The 16,497-nt window shown below is 33.3% G+C and overlaps 2 protein-coding genes across 4 annotated transcripts in view; one reads left to right on the top strand and one right to left on the bottom strand.

Annotated features, from left to right (window-relative positions):
* Window positions 1-1,052: 1,052 nt before the first annotated feature.
* On the bottom strand, window positions 1,053-6,372 carry Kaz (E3 ubiquitin-protein transferase Katazuke). Its single transcript, XM_013309876.1, has 9 exons — window positions 6,073-6,372; window positions 5,292-5,447; window positions 4,728-4,865; window positions 4,238-4,367; window positions 3,611-3,747; window positions 3,024-3,162; window positions 2,427-2,577; window positions 1,909-2,098; window positions 1,053-1,504 (listed from the first exon to the last, which is right to left on the bottom strand). Exons 1-9 carry the CDS (start codon window positions 6,109-6,111, stop codon window positions 1,406-1,408), a joined length of 1,179 nt encoding a protein of 392 aa, XP_013165330.1. The 5' UTR covers window positions 6,112-6,372; the 3' UTR covers window positions 1,053-1,405.
* Window positions 6,373-6,609: 237 nt separating this feature from the next.
* CtBP (C-terminal binding protein) overlaps window positions 6,610-16,497 on the top strand; it is a 73,560-nt gene continuing 63,672 nt past the window's right edge. For all 3 annotated transcript variants that reach the window (XM_013310051.1, XM_013310050.1, XM_013310052.1), the window contains exon 1: window positions 6,610-6,867. The gene's annotated coding sequence lies outside the window, so the exon portion shown is untranslated. The remainder of the gene's footprint in view (window positions 6,868-16,497) is intronic.

Consider the following 16,497-nt stretch of genomic DNA (forward strand, 5'->3'; position numbering starts at 1 on the left):
TATTTGAAAAGTGTCTTATTAAAAAGGTCAGATGAACCAATTTTTTTTTCCTAGTTTAATTTTAATTGATATAAGTTTAGTGATAACAACTCCACTGTAGTAACTTAGTTTTTAGTACAAATTAGTATATTCATTGTGATAATATTAGTAACTTCAAACTATGTATATTAACTTTAAATTCAAACTTATACATATAAATTATACCATTTACATTGGACTTGGATAAGCTAGAGTCAAAGGGACTGGGTGATTTTTCTTACTCATACTAGTTTCAAACCTAAATTTTACGTTTATGCAGTTTGTTGGGACCGGACAATGACGTACTTTTCTGTTAGTTTCTGTGTCAAAAATCTCCGTTTAAAACATATTGTTATCTCTGTATTGTTAAATATAATTACTGGGATAAAGATATGTTTTAAAACAGAAATTTTTGACTCAGAAACTCACAGTTATAGAGGTGTCTCGCTCATCCAGGTTTGATTGTAAACACTAAAAATGACTATGTATTGGTCAATTTTAATGACATAATAACTGTAAGTTTCCGAGTCCAAAATCTCTGTATAAAATGTATCATCATCTTTGTCAAAATAGAGATAATAAGATGTTTTAGAGATTTTGGTTTTAGAAACCCATATAGATGTATTATGTATGAATTGAAGTTAATATTTTATTATTTAACTTATGTATTGTTTTCATTTGTTATAGTGCACTTACATACTCTGTTATTTCCCATATAAACAATATTTTTTTTATTAGTTGTAGAATGGCGTAGTCCTAAATGTATTGTGATAAAAAATGGCCATTTAAAAGTATTGTAACGTGTATAACATATTTTATGGTAATAAAAATATTGAATTCATTAAAAAATATAATCAAAAATCTTATTTATAACTGTTAAGGTATTTTCTTGCCTTATGATTTGTTTTATTTTGGAATTCGCAAAAGGTGGATAAAAAGACGTTTTTTGGGATATGAATTTATTTTCTCATAAACACTAATATACAATAGGATACTTATATTCCTTTATGTATTAAAACTTTAAAAGATAAAATAAAATCACGCTAAAGTAAAAAAAAAATTAACAAAATGGATTAATGGTGTCGGAACCAGCCATTTTGAATTTGAGTAGTTTTCTCAACATGAATATAATTAAAAATTTAGTTTTTTTTACATAGAGATTCTCTGCTAAAACAAAGGTGTTTTATATGGTAAATATACAAAAAAAAGTTGAATAAAACAAAAATATTTAATAATTTTTAACATTAGCCAATATGTAAATCGAAACATTTTGAGGTTAAGTTTAAAAACAAATTTAAACCCGAGTCTTAGTGCGGGGTTATAAAAGTACTAAGAGATAAAATATAGTTTTTTAAATGCTAGTACATGGCATATATTTAATATATTTTTACATAACGTAGACTTTCTCCACGCGTTTCATGCAGAACACCTCCTTGGTCTTGGGGCAGGTGATTGATCCGTGTTCCTTCATCATTTCCTTCAGCGCCTGACAATTAAAACGAAGTCATTTATAAAGGTTGTTAGGCTTTGTGTAGTTTTTGAGTTGTTTTAGTCTAGTTTTGTTGAGTTAGTGTAGTTATTGCTTAAAGTTTTTTTTTTATTTTTATATTTTCAATTTTTTTTTTCAATTTTTCCTTCCTTTTTGTAATACAAAAATGTGTTTGTAAATAAATCTTCCAAGTGTGTGCTAATCCTTATATTTTCCTCCGTTCTTTAATATTTTTATTTCTAGCTTTATTATTTTATATTCCAAATTTTACCCAAATTCTACCGCTGGCTTCCTTCCTCTTATAACTTTCCGTGGTCTTTAGTAACTGAAATCTCTATATTTCGACGTTGCTTTGTGTACTTAATGTAGATTTGTGTTGGGTTATGTTTGTGTTGTGTTACCTTCTCTCCGTAGACCTGTCCGTTGGGCAGCGCCATGGGCGGGTTGTGCTCGTTGAGGGGCTCGTTGGAGATGCGGCAGAGCAGGCGCGAGTGCGAGCAGTGCGCGTGCGGCAGCGTGCGGGCCAGCGCGTTCAGCGGCGGCGCGCACGCCGGGCACGACGACACCTTTGTGCTCTCGTTGAAGCACTGAGTATGCACAAGTTAAGGTACCTAATGTATATTCCTACAAGACTGACATCGCAGAATTTAATAAAGTAGCCTGTAACATGCCCGCGTACATCAGCCACCTTTCCGTCAAAGTCCTGTTAAAATCGGTCCAGCCGTTCCAAAGATTACCCGGAACAAACGTACCGACATGCAGATAAAAATTTAAAAAATTGGTATTTCGTTATTAGTAATGCAAATACATCACGTGTACGAAATATGATTTCAAAAGGAGTAGGGCTTCTAGAATTCCAGTTAACTTAAAAATGTTTTCGTGTATATATGTGTGTCGTGTTGTATATATAAAAGGATATGGTGTGTTGAGTGCGGCGAGGCCGAGCTGGAGGGTGACGGTGAGGGGCGGCAGATGCGCGGGGTGCAGCAGGCGCGCGTGCTCGCTGCGGAACTGCGCCACCAGCGACAACCACCTGCTCTCAGACAGCAGGCTGCGGTACGGCTCCACGTCTATGTAACATACACTATTGTACATACAGACTAACAATGATACCCAGTGGTTATAAATCTAACTAAATTATGATCTCACTAGCGCCCTCATGTCAATGTCAAAAACTGTCAACCTTTTAGCATTGTACCTGTCATGTCATTTTTTCTTCCATGTCATTTTCTATGCTAAACCGCTAGTTTCCGAGACCTAAATCTTACCAATATTATAAATGCAAATGTTTAGGTGGATGTACGGATGGATGTTTGTTTGAAAGTATCTCTAAATTAGCATACATGTAGCATATAGTCTGGAAGAACACAGGCTACTACTCATTAAGTTTTTTTTTTATTTCGAGCGAACGGAGTCGCAAACGACAGCTAGTAATTGATGAAGTTGACTGAAGTGCCATCTGTTTTACTAAATCAATAACAGTGCCATCTATTGTGTAAATATATACGAGATATACCAGTATCCTTGGGGAAGGCGAGCATGCCCATGCAGTGCTGGATGTCTCTCAGCTGGCCCTCTTCGTACGTGGAGAAGTGCTTCTTGGCGTAACGCACCGCCTCCAGCCGCCTCTCTTCGCGCACCAGCTCTATGAACTCCTGATAAACAAGTTAATTATAATTAATAATCACTACGCACAACTGAACATAAGAATACCTTTTGTGGTTAGATATATATTAGATTGTTTGTGTTTGTTTGTTTATTTGTTGTTTATTATACATAATGCGAAATCACATACATTTTATAAACTTTTTTTTGTTTTAGGTTTTTCAAAGAGTACAATAAAACATGGTAATTAAATAGTCACCTAAACTATATCTAATTTTATAAAGAGAAAAGGTTTTTACTGTCATCTTTAACAAATATACTAAAAAACTACTAAACAGATTTCAAAAAATCTTTTGCCTTTAGAAAACTGCATTATCACATAATAATATTAATTACTAGAATTTTTTATTCTGTGCAGCCGAAATCACGGGCAAAAGCTTGTCTGTCAAATGAAATGATTAAGTGGTGAAATATACCACGATATTTGTAAAGACGTACCTGTATACGTATATTGAACTCCATGATAGAGTTGAGTTTACGCAGCTTGGACTTGTTGTCTGCGCACCACTGCAGGCAACGCGCAGTGCGCCGCGCGCTCAACTCGCGCTCCACCTCCGCCGCAGCCTGGTAGATGTCTGACACAAAGAATTATATATATTACACTTAATTAAAACAGGTTGTTGGGATTCTTATAATGAGTGTGTTCCGGAGGCCTAATTTTTGTCATGTTTTCTTTACCAACGTTTTCTTATAAGGAACGCATGAAATAGCGAAGCGACCGTTGCCCATAAACAAATGCAATTGCAGATGCCTTCTATTCCTTTAATCGATGGAGGAGGGGATAATGCACAGAAAGAGAAAATTTTCCCTTCCCATGCATTCCCATCCTTTACTTATAAGAAAAATGGTGGAAAGGAAACCAGGACTAAACTTAGGCCTCCGGGACGCCCACTTATCAGACTGTTGACTTGACGCCTATCTTCAGTATAGTCATGGCATTGCACTGGGTGATCTGACAAAGTTGTGTGAAGATGTTAAAGCGGGCTCTACCACTGTTGAAACTTTCTGTGCAATCAATATAAAATCACCAAATATATTATTATATGAAAAACAGAGTACTCTTACCAACGTTAGTGAGGTCGCGCAGATCTTTAGCATCTGCCAGCTTGGTGGCCGAGTCATAGTAGCCGTTCCTCAGGAAGTAATCCACCAGCATACGATCCAAGCGAACTTTGCGCCATTGATTCAAAGATGTCTATAACACAATAACAGCATTATGATATACAATAAATTAGATATAAAATATTTTATAAGAAAATTTCTCCAAAATTTCCAGTATTAAAATACAAAAATATATTGACATCTTTCAAATTCTCTTTGATAAAACAGAATTTAAAGGAAATAAATAATTAAGTTGTTAGGAAAGCTATAAAATAGTGTAAGGTGTCAGTTTCAGACCATAGTTTGGCTTCTATGGACCACTAGTTGGAGAGCATTGGTTGAAAACATAATTTGTTTACGCACAAACAATAAATTGGCAAAGATAATATAAGAGTGGGATAAAATAATAATGATGTTGGAAATATAACAGATAAAAAATTATTGAATATCTTACTTGAGCGGCAATGGGGTCCTGCAAGGCCTCAGCTTGTTCCTTGAGGTGATCGAGCCTCTTCTTGCAAACATTAGCTGCTTGTACCTCCTCATTGATAGCTTCAGAAGCCTTGCGTTTCATTGTCGTCAGCTTTTCTACCTGTATTCAATCAAAACATAGGAATAAACATTGATAAAGTACTAGTAAGAATATTGAGTTCTTAATTTTAGACTATATTAGAAGCCCAGGAGAAGATCCAAAGACTGCAGATTTAGCTTTTAACACTTGAGTATAAATATTTTAAGTAGAATATGCATAATATCCAGGGAGTTGTTTATCTGTGAAGTTATTATAATATATTTAATTATTCCTTAAAATCATCAATTCTTGTGGTAAAGAATAGCTTTCTGTTGCAAAAAAGGGTTTATAAATAAATAACAACAAAAGGTGAAAATTGCTGAAGTTTTTCTCCTTTACTTAATTATTTTGGAAACCTATATTAAAATACTCCATTACAGCTCAATTCTAGACTGAGTTCAGCAGAAATATTTAAATAAATTAATTCCTATTCCTTATTTCACATACCATTCCACCAAGCAATGTAGTTATTTCCCCCGCAGTAACGTCTTCTCTCTTAGCGGCTGTATCCAGCTCTGTGGCAGTGCTGCCGACGTGACGCGCCTCCACGTCTAGTATACGTTGTGCATTCCTGTACTTTTTGTTGAACACTTCGTATGGCACCTAGAATCAAATATGTCAATAGGCTTAGCTTTGACTGAATATACTGTTAGTGTGATCAATGTTTATTTCAGAGTACCCACATTTCTGAAGCATAAAACTAAAAAGGAAAGAGACGAATTTATTTTATTTTTACTCAATTAAATTTTATCTTACAAGGTTTTGGTGCTTTTCATACATTTGTGCAATACTAGCAATAATTGTAGAAACAGTTTTATAATTTTGTCATACAAAGATTTAAAGGTTTTCAAATCTATGAATACACATGAACAAATATTTCCTATCATCACGCAATTCTATAACGCATAAATATTTTTCTATTTTATACACTAAGGATATTTTAAAACACATGAAAAGTTACTTACGCAGTTCTAGATGAATGTAAAAAAATACCAATAATATCTTGAATTTCCAGATAAGACGAAAAATAATTAAAAAGACAACAGACTTTTCAACAGAACAGTGGGTACTCAAGAACTATAAATATATAGTTCTAGTTTAAAACACATATGGTAACTTGTTGCAAAATAATAAGTATGCCCTCTTCTATTGCGAAGTAAGTTTGATAATGGTTCACAAAATAGCTCACGATCGGGAGAGTATATACAAACATTTTTTTAAAGCTCACCTTTAAAGTTGCATGTTCGAGAGATTTGATTTCGTTCATTTTGATTGTTTGTTTCGCAAATTGTTAAATATGGATAAAACGCCTAAATTCGATGACAGTTTAAAACAATGACAACAAAACTCAGCTGATTGCCATCAAAAGTAAACACGACAAGAAATTACTAAAATGTTTGATGGATATTTTTAAGACATATTAATATATAAACGACGCGTCGGTTATCAAAAGATGAAACGTTTCTTGCAATATTAATATTTTTTAATTAAAAAATAATGGAGTCTTTACAAGAATCGAAAATGGCTTTTATTTTCAGTGGCAGCACTACTTTGTTATGTTGCCACAATATGACAAAACCATAAATAAACACAATAAATACAAAATAGTATTTTCATGTAAAATCTCTCTAAAATGGAGTAATTTTATCAGCATAACGGTTTCTGGTAGCCTTGTTTAAAGTTTTGAAGTAGTTTTTAGTTTTATTATATAATCTATAAATTGAGGAATGCTTTTTAATCTGCACAACTTGTCGGCGCGTCAGCGCGTCACTTTCATTACGCTAATCCGCCATTTTGTACGGAGCTGGCGGTGATTCAGGGTTCGCTTTCCCGGTTTAGTGTTTATTGCGAGAAAACCAAGAAAACTTCATTCAAATTGACTTCGTTTATTGACTGTGAACAAAACAAACGTTACAGTGACATAATTTTGCTGCCTTACGTTGTGCTTTCGTGATTTGTGAGTGCCCTCTAACTGGAGCGCGTGGCTGGTGATTCTTTGTTGTTGGATTCAGCATTTTAGACGGTAAGTTCGTATATATTTGTTGTTAAAGAATCGGCTAGAAGTATGTGTCAGCGTTAGTCGGCAGTTTGGCAGACATAAACATAAAAGCAAACGTGTTATATTATGTGAAAATGTGATAGCGTCATCGTAATGGTGGCGAAGCGGGCTCCGTGCAGTGGTCCAGTTGACGGGCGACGACATATTCGCCGACGCCACCGACGCGTCACAAATTCACGGCCACAGAACCGTGCGGGTCATGACTTTCTAGAACTTACTGATATTTGGGTACTACTTGAAGTTTAACGAGCACGCGGTGTTTTAAACTGCGCGCTGTTGGGACTTTGATGACCTACTTATACTTTAGAAAGTTTAATTTACGAAGATATTCAGCTCTTGTAGTTTAGGATTTTAGGCACGACAATCAAACAGTTCATTCATTTTTTGGTTCTAACGTGTTATTTAAAAGGAGAATATATAAAATATCGTTTATAAAATATTAAAAGATTAAAACTAAATAATTGTGCAGGTCAATGTTATCAACTTTCCTGTGATTATGTTACTTATTTTTGTTTACTTGTATACACTTGTTGTTTATGTAAACTTTTTACATAATAACCTGTGATTAATAAAGCGCTACTTTAAAATATTCAACAAATTTTTAAGTAAACAAAAGATTATGGTGGTAATAAAATGAAATTATCAAAGTTCCTTAACCAAAACTGGGATTACCAAAACTTTTAAGAAACTTTGCTTAATGTTAGTAATTATATTTTAATATAAAACAGACATAGTCAACATTTTGAGTAAAGTTTTCAAAGTTAAATTAGTACTGACTTCTCATTCAACTTAGTTTGAATTGGGTAAAAACTTTGAATGGATTTCATTGGAAAGTTTTGCCTTTCATTATTTACCTATTTAGCTTTTGCGTTTGTTTTCACTTGTTAACTTTGTACTTGTTGGATATCTTTTGTGAAGTTTCATTAAATTCTCCATCAAACTTTCTTTTCTATGCTGTATTATACTTGATTTTAATAAACAAAGTTTAGATTTAAAACTTTGGGAAAAGAGGCTTGTGCTTGTTATTTAATGAATTTTGTAAACTTTAATTGTTGTTATTGTAGTACGCTAAGTTAATGCTATATTGTAATTAAAACTTTTTTTTCAACAATGAGGCACTGCATTTTCGTGTTATATGACAGAAATCAATAATACTTTTGTCGTCTTTTAAATTTTATAAATAAATAAATAATAAATAAATAAAACTTCTTTATTGCCATTATAATAGTATAATTAGTAATAATAGTTGATAGCTAAATTGTAGTATAGGATAGGATGTGGAAGAGATCAGTTTAATCTGCAACTATTCTTATATCATTATTATTATTACAATATTAAATAGAAGGTTTAGTTAATCTTATATAAATAATCTTAAGAAAATCCCATAATACTTGTCTTTCACTTTCTCAATATAACAGTAAAATTAATTCATTCAATAGGAAAAACAGCAGCTGTTATTTAAGAACCTAAGTTTTCTTTGTATACCATTAATTGGCCTTTAAAAAATGCATCTTGGTTTGACAGAATAAGATACAAGACAGCTTAACTATAAAAAATTACACAAACAAAGCTATTAAGTTACATATTCCAGTGGTGTTATTGGATAAGGCAATGTTGCAACTTGAGTAATGTAGCTCAGACCGTCCACAGCCTGCCAAAGTGTTGTAAACTATTTAGTGACAACCAACTGTTTGACTTACAAATTACAAGTCCAATCCAGTCCAGACTATCTAACCTCTTAGCTATATTAGGAATGGCTTATAAAATTGTTTCATATGTTATGTAACTAGTTGTCGCCTGCGACGCCGTCCACGCGGAGTTAAGACAAAGCCCAATTAGTAGCCAATGTGTTTGTCCAAATTATGGTCTACATCTACTTCAAATTCCAGCTAGATCAATGTTGTGGAGATACCATCTAACAAACCATACATGTAAACATTTACATTTATAATATTGGTATGATTATAAACATAATTTACTAATGTTTTTGTCAGAAATATCCTTACTAATGTAAAATATGTAGTAAATAGAGTTCAGTGTGCTTTTATGTTTGCACATTCTTATGTATCTACGTCAACATCTTATCAATCCTTATCAATGTTGCTCTGTATTTTTTATATAATGTTACTGATTCTTTTCTTGATAATAAACATCTTGATTCTATACTACGATAAATATGTACGCAAAATGCAATTTATATTCTTAAACCATCTTCCAATACAAATTCGTAAAAAAGCGTAGAAATTATTTAAAGTTATAATGCTTTCAAATAATAACTTTAAAAATATATCCTAATAAAATTAATGATTGTTAATTTTACAATGAAATCTAAAAGACAATAAAACTGATAAAACAAGTTCCAACATGAACAGGTGGTCTTGCTAAAACCCAATTTTTGGTTGCAATAAACAATTTGCTAAAATATTTCACTCAAGATCATTTCAGATCAGAGGGTGCCTAGCACGAAAATTTGCGAAAAAGTATTCGTAATGTCATCGACGAAATACTATTGAAGAAACTTATTCATTACGTTTACGTAACCTTGAGTTTGAGCAACCTGTACAAATAATAAAGAAATAATTTTTCAATTCAATTAGTAAATCCATATTATGAATCATAAGTACTTTTATGTCAATAGTATAAATGAGTTAAATGTTTATTGCTAGAGCACTTTATTTAACTGCAGTCGGCCGATGGAATGATTAGAAACTAGGACAGATGCGTCGTATCGTTGGCGCTGGTGGCATCCCTGCTGTGCCGATGTCAAGATCTCAATGCCATACGTATACACAATACACTTTGCATATAAATCTAATAGGGTTGTCGATATTTCTTTCATTTAATAAAATAAGGTTCATTTTTAAGACAGGAAAACATTGATTGAAGTAATAAATTATCGTTATGTAAAAGAAGATAACTTTTAATTGAAGATAAAAAGATAAATTTTATTATAATCATAAAAAAAATATAGGAAGTTTTTTTATTGCATTTTAAGTATTTCCGAAGGGATACAGTTATTTGGAAAATTTCTAGTTTACATAATTGTATGTTTAATAATCTGAATAACTAAAAGACGTTAAACCTCTTCAATAAGGCTTCAGTATAACGAGGATTTAAGCCGATTCAAGGTCAATGCGCTTAAGCTAAGCGCTTTAAGTAAAATGTTCTAATCGCTGTAAGAGGCATTGATTTAAGAATATTAATTGCTATAGTAATTCTTTGATAATTTGTGATAGATTGAAACGACGCGACTCATAGATTAAAAATCTTTTATAGCCAAATGCTTACGTCAATATCGATTTTTTTTTCTTTCTACGACAATTAATTCTGGCCTAACAAGTGTAGTTTCGTCCCAAAAAGATAACTTCATTTGCACAAAGTTAATCAAAGTAAGTTCGAGTAATTTTATCTTAAACCTTTTAACTCGCCGACTTGATAAGATATGAACGTGAAAAAAATTACATTACACTTTTGGTACACGTCTGATTTGTTAAATAATGTATGCATTTTTATAACGTTCTGAATTCATAATTAAAGATTCAATTCAGAGGAAGGACACGAATAAATTTAAACATTGATACTTTTATTCGAGATGAATAATTTTATAAGCTGTGAAGGTGGTAAATTGGATGACTAATTGATCAAATACAAATAAACATTGTATTTGTTATAAAACTTGCTACTGTATTTTTCCATTTGTGTGATATTAAAAATAATAAATACGCGCTGTACAACCATAAAAGTCGCGCCATGCACGATGTTTCTCGGTAATAGTCTGTGTGATGTGTGCTCGGACCGCATCCGTTCCCTCTATAGCCTACACACACGCACACGACCGCCTCTCGTCGATCGGCTATCGATTCTGACCGTTAAATACGCGCCATACCTAACATACCTGTTTTTTTTTAATACTATATTTGTACATGGCCAGTTGTATAATGATTTTAAATAAAAAAATAATGTTTATGAAATTTTATAACTACTTTTTCTTAGAAAGGAGAAAAAATGGCGATTTATAATTTAAGTGCTGTAAAATGTGCGGCACTAACATCATTAATTTTCAGTGTATAGTGAGATGGGGTCAAATTCCCAGTACGCACTGAATTTGTTAATTGCACGCGTCCACGATCCGGCAAAGGAAATATATGCGCATACATTGCGGCCGGTGCGCCGCAGCCGCTATCGTTTTTCCGTAGGCGGCTCGTTTAGAACGCAAATTTCTCCTCTGTACTTGCATTGCATTTGTCCCTCATTTTTTAAAAACGGGGATAGGTTAATGACGTATTTGTTTCAGTTTTTTTCAATGTTTCGGACTTAACCTTTCTTTATGAATATGCTCTATGTAAAAGCAATTTGTTGTCTATGATGAGTTTATTTAATTTTTAATTCTTTGATAGTTTATTGTAAACTTGGAGTTAAGCCAACTCTCATTAATAATTGGATCACAATGTTTATCCAAAGTAGAATTATCTTATATTAATGCTGGGTATACAGCTGGATCCGCGACCCGCGCCAATCGTTCACATTATCAAAAGCGATATAATTTTACTCAAAGCTCTCTATTGTGCTGCGGAGTGTTATTGTCCCCCTCCTGTCCCCCCTTCGGTTCCCAGTCCCCCGGCCCTGGCAGTCACATTTCGCGAGAATCGTACCGGGGGTGGGCACCCCACTGACCGTCCTATTAAAACTGTAATTACCGAACAGCTTTGCGAATTATTATTGTGGAAATGATTTTGTATTGATTTTCCGAATGAGCTCTCCTCTCATTGGGCGTGGCTGATGATGTTTTAATGCCGTACATTACTTTCCAAAATGTTAGGTAAATTGGGTAGTCAATTTCAAAATGGTGGATAAAATGAATATTTTATTTCGTAGTTTGACTTGAAACGACGGAACCTCTCTCTTAATAAACGGTGTTTTCATGTTAAATATTATTAGTAATTCCTTCTGGTTCCGTAGACCATAGCAAATGTTTGTCAAAGAACAATAAGTAACAGGAACCTTTTAATGCTGACATTAAAGCCGTCGGTAAAAAAGTATATATATTTTTTTTAGGTGAATATTGAACGATAATCACATAAATCTATCTTGATATAACTTACTTTTGTTATGTTGGTATTATACGCCGGTGACTTTCAAAAGTAAAAGCTTCCTTTGTCACAATCGAGACATCGATAATTAAATAGATTGTCTGTTTTTACAATCTGCTGAAATAGCAAATAGTAATCACCGATGCAGCGACATGGCGATAACTTACGCGATTGGCGATTGCTGACGTCATTGGCGATAAAATTCCCCGAATGTTATTGCACGAGAGACGCCTTAGTACATTAAATATCGCCATCTTTCACTTCAAGACGCCGAATAGACGTAGATAAAGAAATTTAATGTGTGCTCTTAAATATCCAAAGACAATACTCTTTGTGATATCGGTGATTTTTTTTCTACTTTACCAGACAATTGTTGCCGAAATGTTGCCAGTATAAACAAATTACATTTCTATAAAAATGTGGTATAGATTATTAATTAAAATACTCTTTTTACATTTTTGTAACCTGAAACCATTACTGTACTTCCACTTACTTCTTATCTATCTAATATTTAAGACTTATTGACTTTATAAATACTTTATGGTTAAGGCATTATCTCCCTAAAATGCACAATGGTTTTAAATGTAATTTCACATAAAAACAAGGTTCGATAGTGTCGTGCGGGAGAGGCGTAATCCCTAGAGGCCTGTGACTTATCACTAGAACGCCCTATATCCAACACTGGGCGAGATTATGACCTTGTTCCGTCCCCTCCTATTGTTAATATCAAAGTCTCAGTCGGCCTGTTTATTCTTCTGGGAATTTAGTTTTCTTGTCATCTGGAAGGATGAATTTTGTGTTTGTTAGAGATTTAATTTTATCTTTGTCGAGTAATAATTTGGAGTATTTTATGTTCCAGTGACCGCAATAGTTTATAATACATTATAGTTATAATAATTGTTGGGTATTTAATAATCCAAATTCCTAATGTTATAAATTGTTTTATAATAAAATATTTTGCTATGAATGTCAGATCTTTTTTCGTTATAAGTTGTTTGTCTATAATTTTGAAAGCGCGGGTAACGGAATCTCGATTTAGAAGACTGTTTATTTTTTTTTATAAATACGTTGATTTAACATTGTAATTTTTAAGTCAATTAAGAATTCATTGAAGTGATATAAGAAGCAATTTATAGTAGATGGAATAGTTATCGTTGGAAGTTTTGCAGAATTCATCTGAGGTGTAAAGTTGTTGTTGCAACTATTCGCACGTACATAATGTGTAAAGTTGAAGCACGAATATAGCAAACAATCTCATGGGACAAATATTCCACAAGTTTAGAATTCGCTTTAATTTGTGCATGCAAATTGCACAAGTTTGATACTTGGATGCGATTGCTGACAAAAATGTTGCTCTGATATGGAACTATTTCACTTTATATTATATAACGGTGATATTAACGACGTCCCGCACTTGGCCAGCGTGGTTGACTATGGCCTAGTCACCCCTAACTTAGGGTAGGCTCCGAGCCCCTCAGTGGGGACGTATAGTGAGCTGATGATGATGACTAACGATTAATTTATAATCGTAGACATATTGTTGTCTTTTATTTCTTAAAAAATATGAAAAAGGATGAAAACTTTTAACGTTGGTTTCTGAAACCAAAATCTCTGTATAAAACATCGTACCTGTCATTTTCTTTAACAAAACTGAGATAACAATATGTAACAAAAGAAGATAATGTTTTCAATCTTTCGATAGTTAAAACTCATAGTTTGACTTAATACCTATTTAGAAACGTTTTTTTCTTCATTGAAGTTATTAGCAGATTTTTGTTAATTTACTAATATTTCTTGTACCATTCCAACTAAGCCTGTGCTAGGATATGGTTAACGACAATAGTCGAATGTCGGGATTCGAACCCTCGACCCCGTGATCGGTAATACGTAACCCTTAACCATTAGGCTATTGACGCTTCCACTGTTATGTTGTCTATTAAATACTATTGTTATGTTTTCATGTATAAAAATTGTTAGTAGCAATAGATTTTCGTGATTCAGTTGTTTATTGCATTGGCCGTCGAGCCTGCGACATACAATTTATGACTCAATTCCGTACGGAATACGTATAATATTGAACGGTATTGTTCACCCTTTGAAATATTGAACGTATCGATGCAATATATGACAGTACGCACAAGATACGAGTCTGATAAATGTGAACTACTAGCAGTCGCCCGCGACTCTGACCGCGAGGAATTAATAAAATAGTAGCCGATTCTCAGACATACTAAATATGCATAAAAAATCGATCAATTCCTTTTGGAGGAGTACGGTTACTAATACTTTGACACGAGAATTTTATACAAGATTAATTTGTATTTTTGTATGCAAGAAATAAACTCTAAGATACATTATTTCTGACTAACATAGGCTATATTTTTTTCCACGCGGACAAAGTCGCCGGCTAAAGCTGAGTCACTTATATTTTATCTGTAGACAGATATAATCATGGTAGAAACTTATAAGAAAGAATTATTATTGGGCTTCTCATATTTAGTATATTTGATCAGTTTAGAATTTCATAATGTCATCATAAGTTTGCGTTTCTTCGAGATAGTTAAAAATGATTAAATTAAAATAGGTATGTCGTTTGATTTTTCCTTTTGTGACGCAGTTTGATACTTGATAAATACTTATATATATAAATTTAAACACTACGCAATTGGAATATTACCCTAACAAATATGTATCACACATCCACGTATAACAAGGCCGTATGCCTATACAGCGTTGTATCAACCATTGCCTCGCAGCTAGGGCGGCCATTTTTGGTTATCCAGCCACCTGCCATAACTACTCTTGTACTACAGAGATGTTTGTATAATTAAATTGAATTACGATGGTAATGTAGCTGATATATTTATAAACGTTTTTAGGATTTACGATTTTGGTGTAGTAATAATTAGTATAAAACCAAAATATTGATTAAAATTATAGATTTAATAATTATAACAATAAATGGGCTTTAATATAGTTATCTATTTATAGTAATTGTGATCAGATTTATCGAAATCGGAGATCTAATATATCAATGTGAATGTTCGGATGTATGGATGGATGCATGTTAGAAGGTATCTCCAAAACCACTGCACGGACAGATAGAGAACATAGTCTGAAAAGCCACATAAGCTTCTAAGTATTTTCGTGCAATTACGCGCGGACGGAGCCGCGGGCGACAGCTAGTAAGTTAACTAAATAACCTTTAATAAATGAACATATTTCCAACGATTTTTTGGTAGATAAATGTTCGTCAACTAAGTCGTCGGGGGATTAAAATTTTTACGGTTTCCGGACGTTGTTTTATTCGGTCGGTTCACGTTCGGCTCGGTTAATGAAAGCCGGGGCGATCGCTGCTAATTGGATGTCGTTTAGCGGCGGTGCAGCGGCGCGTTTGTCGCGAGTTCGTTGACCTTGCGGCTGTAGCGTGGACCTCGTTTTGTCGCCTCTATAGATGCTAAAAGAATATCGTTTTTTGTGCTTGAAAAGCTGATACGTCCGCCGTCTATGTGCTTGTCAGTGATGCATTGACCTCATCTCAGACACGATTCACGATTGTACATGAATATAAATGTTATGCTTAATGGTCCGTCTAAAGTTATATCTCTATTGGAAGAATAGGATATTTATAACTATGTTGACACCTGTTATTTTATCTAAAGTAAAAAAATGTATGTTTATTATGAAAAACATTGGATTTTACTATTAATATGCCTTTTGCTTATAAGAATTGTCCTTTAGACAATGACTAGTTCAAGTAAAAATTAATAGTATTAAAATGTTCAATTATCAAATTAATTCGATTTTGAAGTGTCAGACTGTAAAGTTAGCGGCATAACAACTTTAGAACCGCCAACGCATATTCCCGACTAACTTGAATCGGAATTGTTACGAGGAAAGTTTTATTACAAACTCAAAGTTAAACTTTGTCGAGCGCTCTTTCTATTCAGTTTTGGTCTTCGCCAAAACTTCCAACTTCTTAAACCTTACGTCGCAACTAGGGTTGTATGATGTCAATAAACCTATTGACTTATTAATTTATTATTTGTATAAATAAGATGAAATTGATACTTGAAATCGTTGACTGCCCCTGTCTTAAAATTACACTTTTTGTTGTGTCCAGCGTAATAATACTTAAATTATGCTAATGTTGTTTAAAATATTGTAATTTTTATATAGTTATTCATTTAAAATAGGTCTACTTTTAATTATTTACTAACTTTTGTAAGCAAATTCGTCCGCGTGAAATGTAAAAGGTTCTCTATGCGTTCTCTTCTAGACTATGTTCAGCATCGGTGGCAAATTGCACGTTAAATCGTTTCAAAGATACGTAATAACAAACATCCATTCATCCAAACTTTCGCATTTATAATATTAGTAAGATTTGATTGATAAAAGTCTGCAATTTATGTCCTCAAACAAACAAATTTGCATCGCCGGTCGCAACCCTCGAAACAATTCCCGGAAACTCTACAAACTTTGTTCCCGACATTCCTCTCCACAG

The sequence above is a fragment of the Papilio xuthus genome, unplaced genomic scaffold (assembly GCF_000836235.2).
Source record: "Papilio xuthus unplaced genomic scaffold, Pxut_1.1 DF827756.1, whole genome shotgun sequence".
Classification (NCBI taxonomy): domain Eukaryota; kingdom Metazoa; phylum Arthropoda; class Insecta; order Lepidoptera; family Papilionidae; genus Papilio; species Papilio xuthus.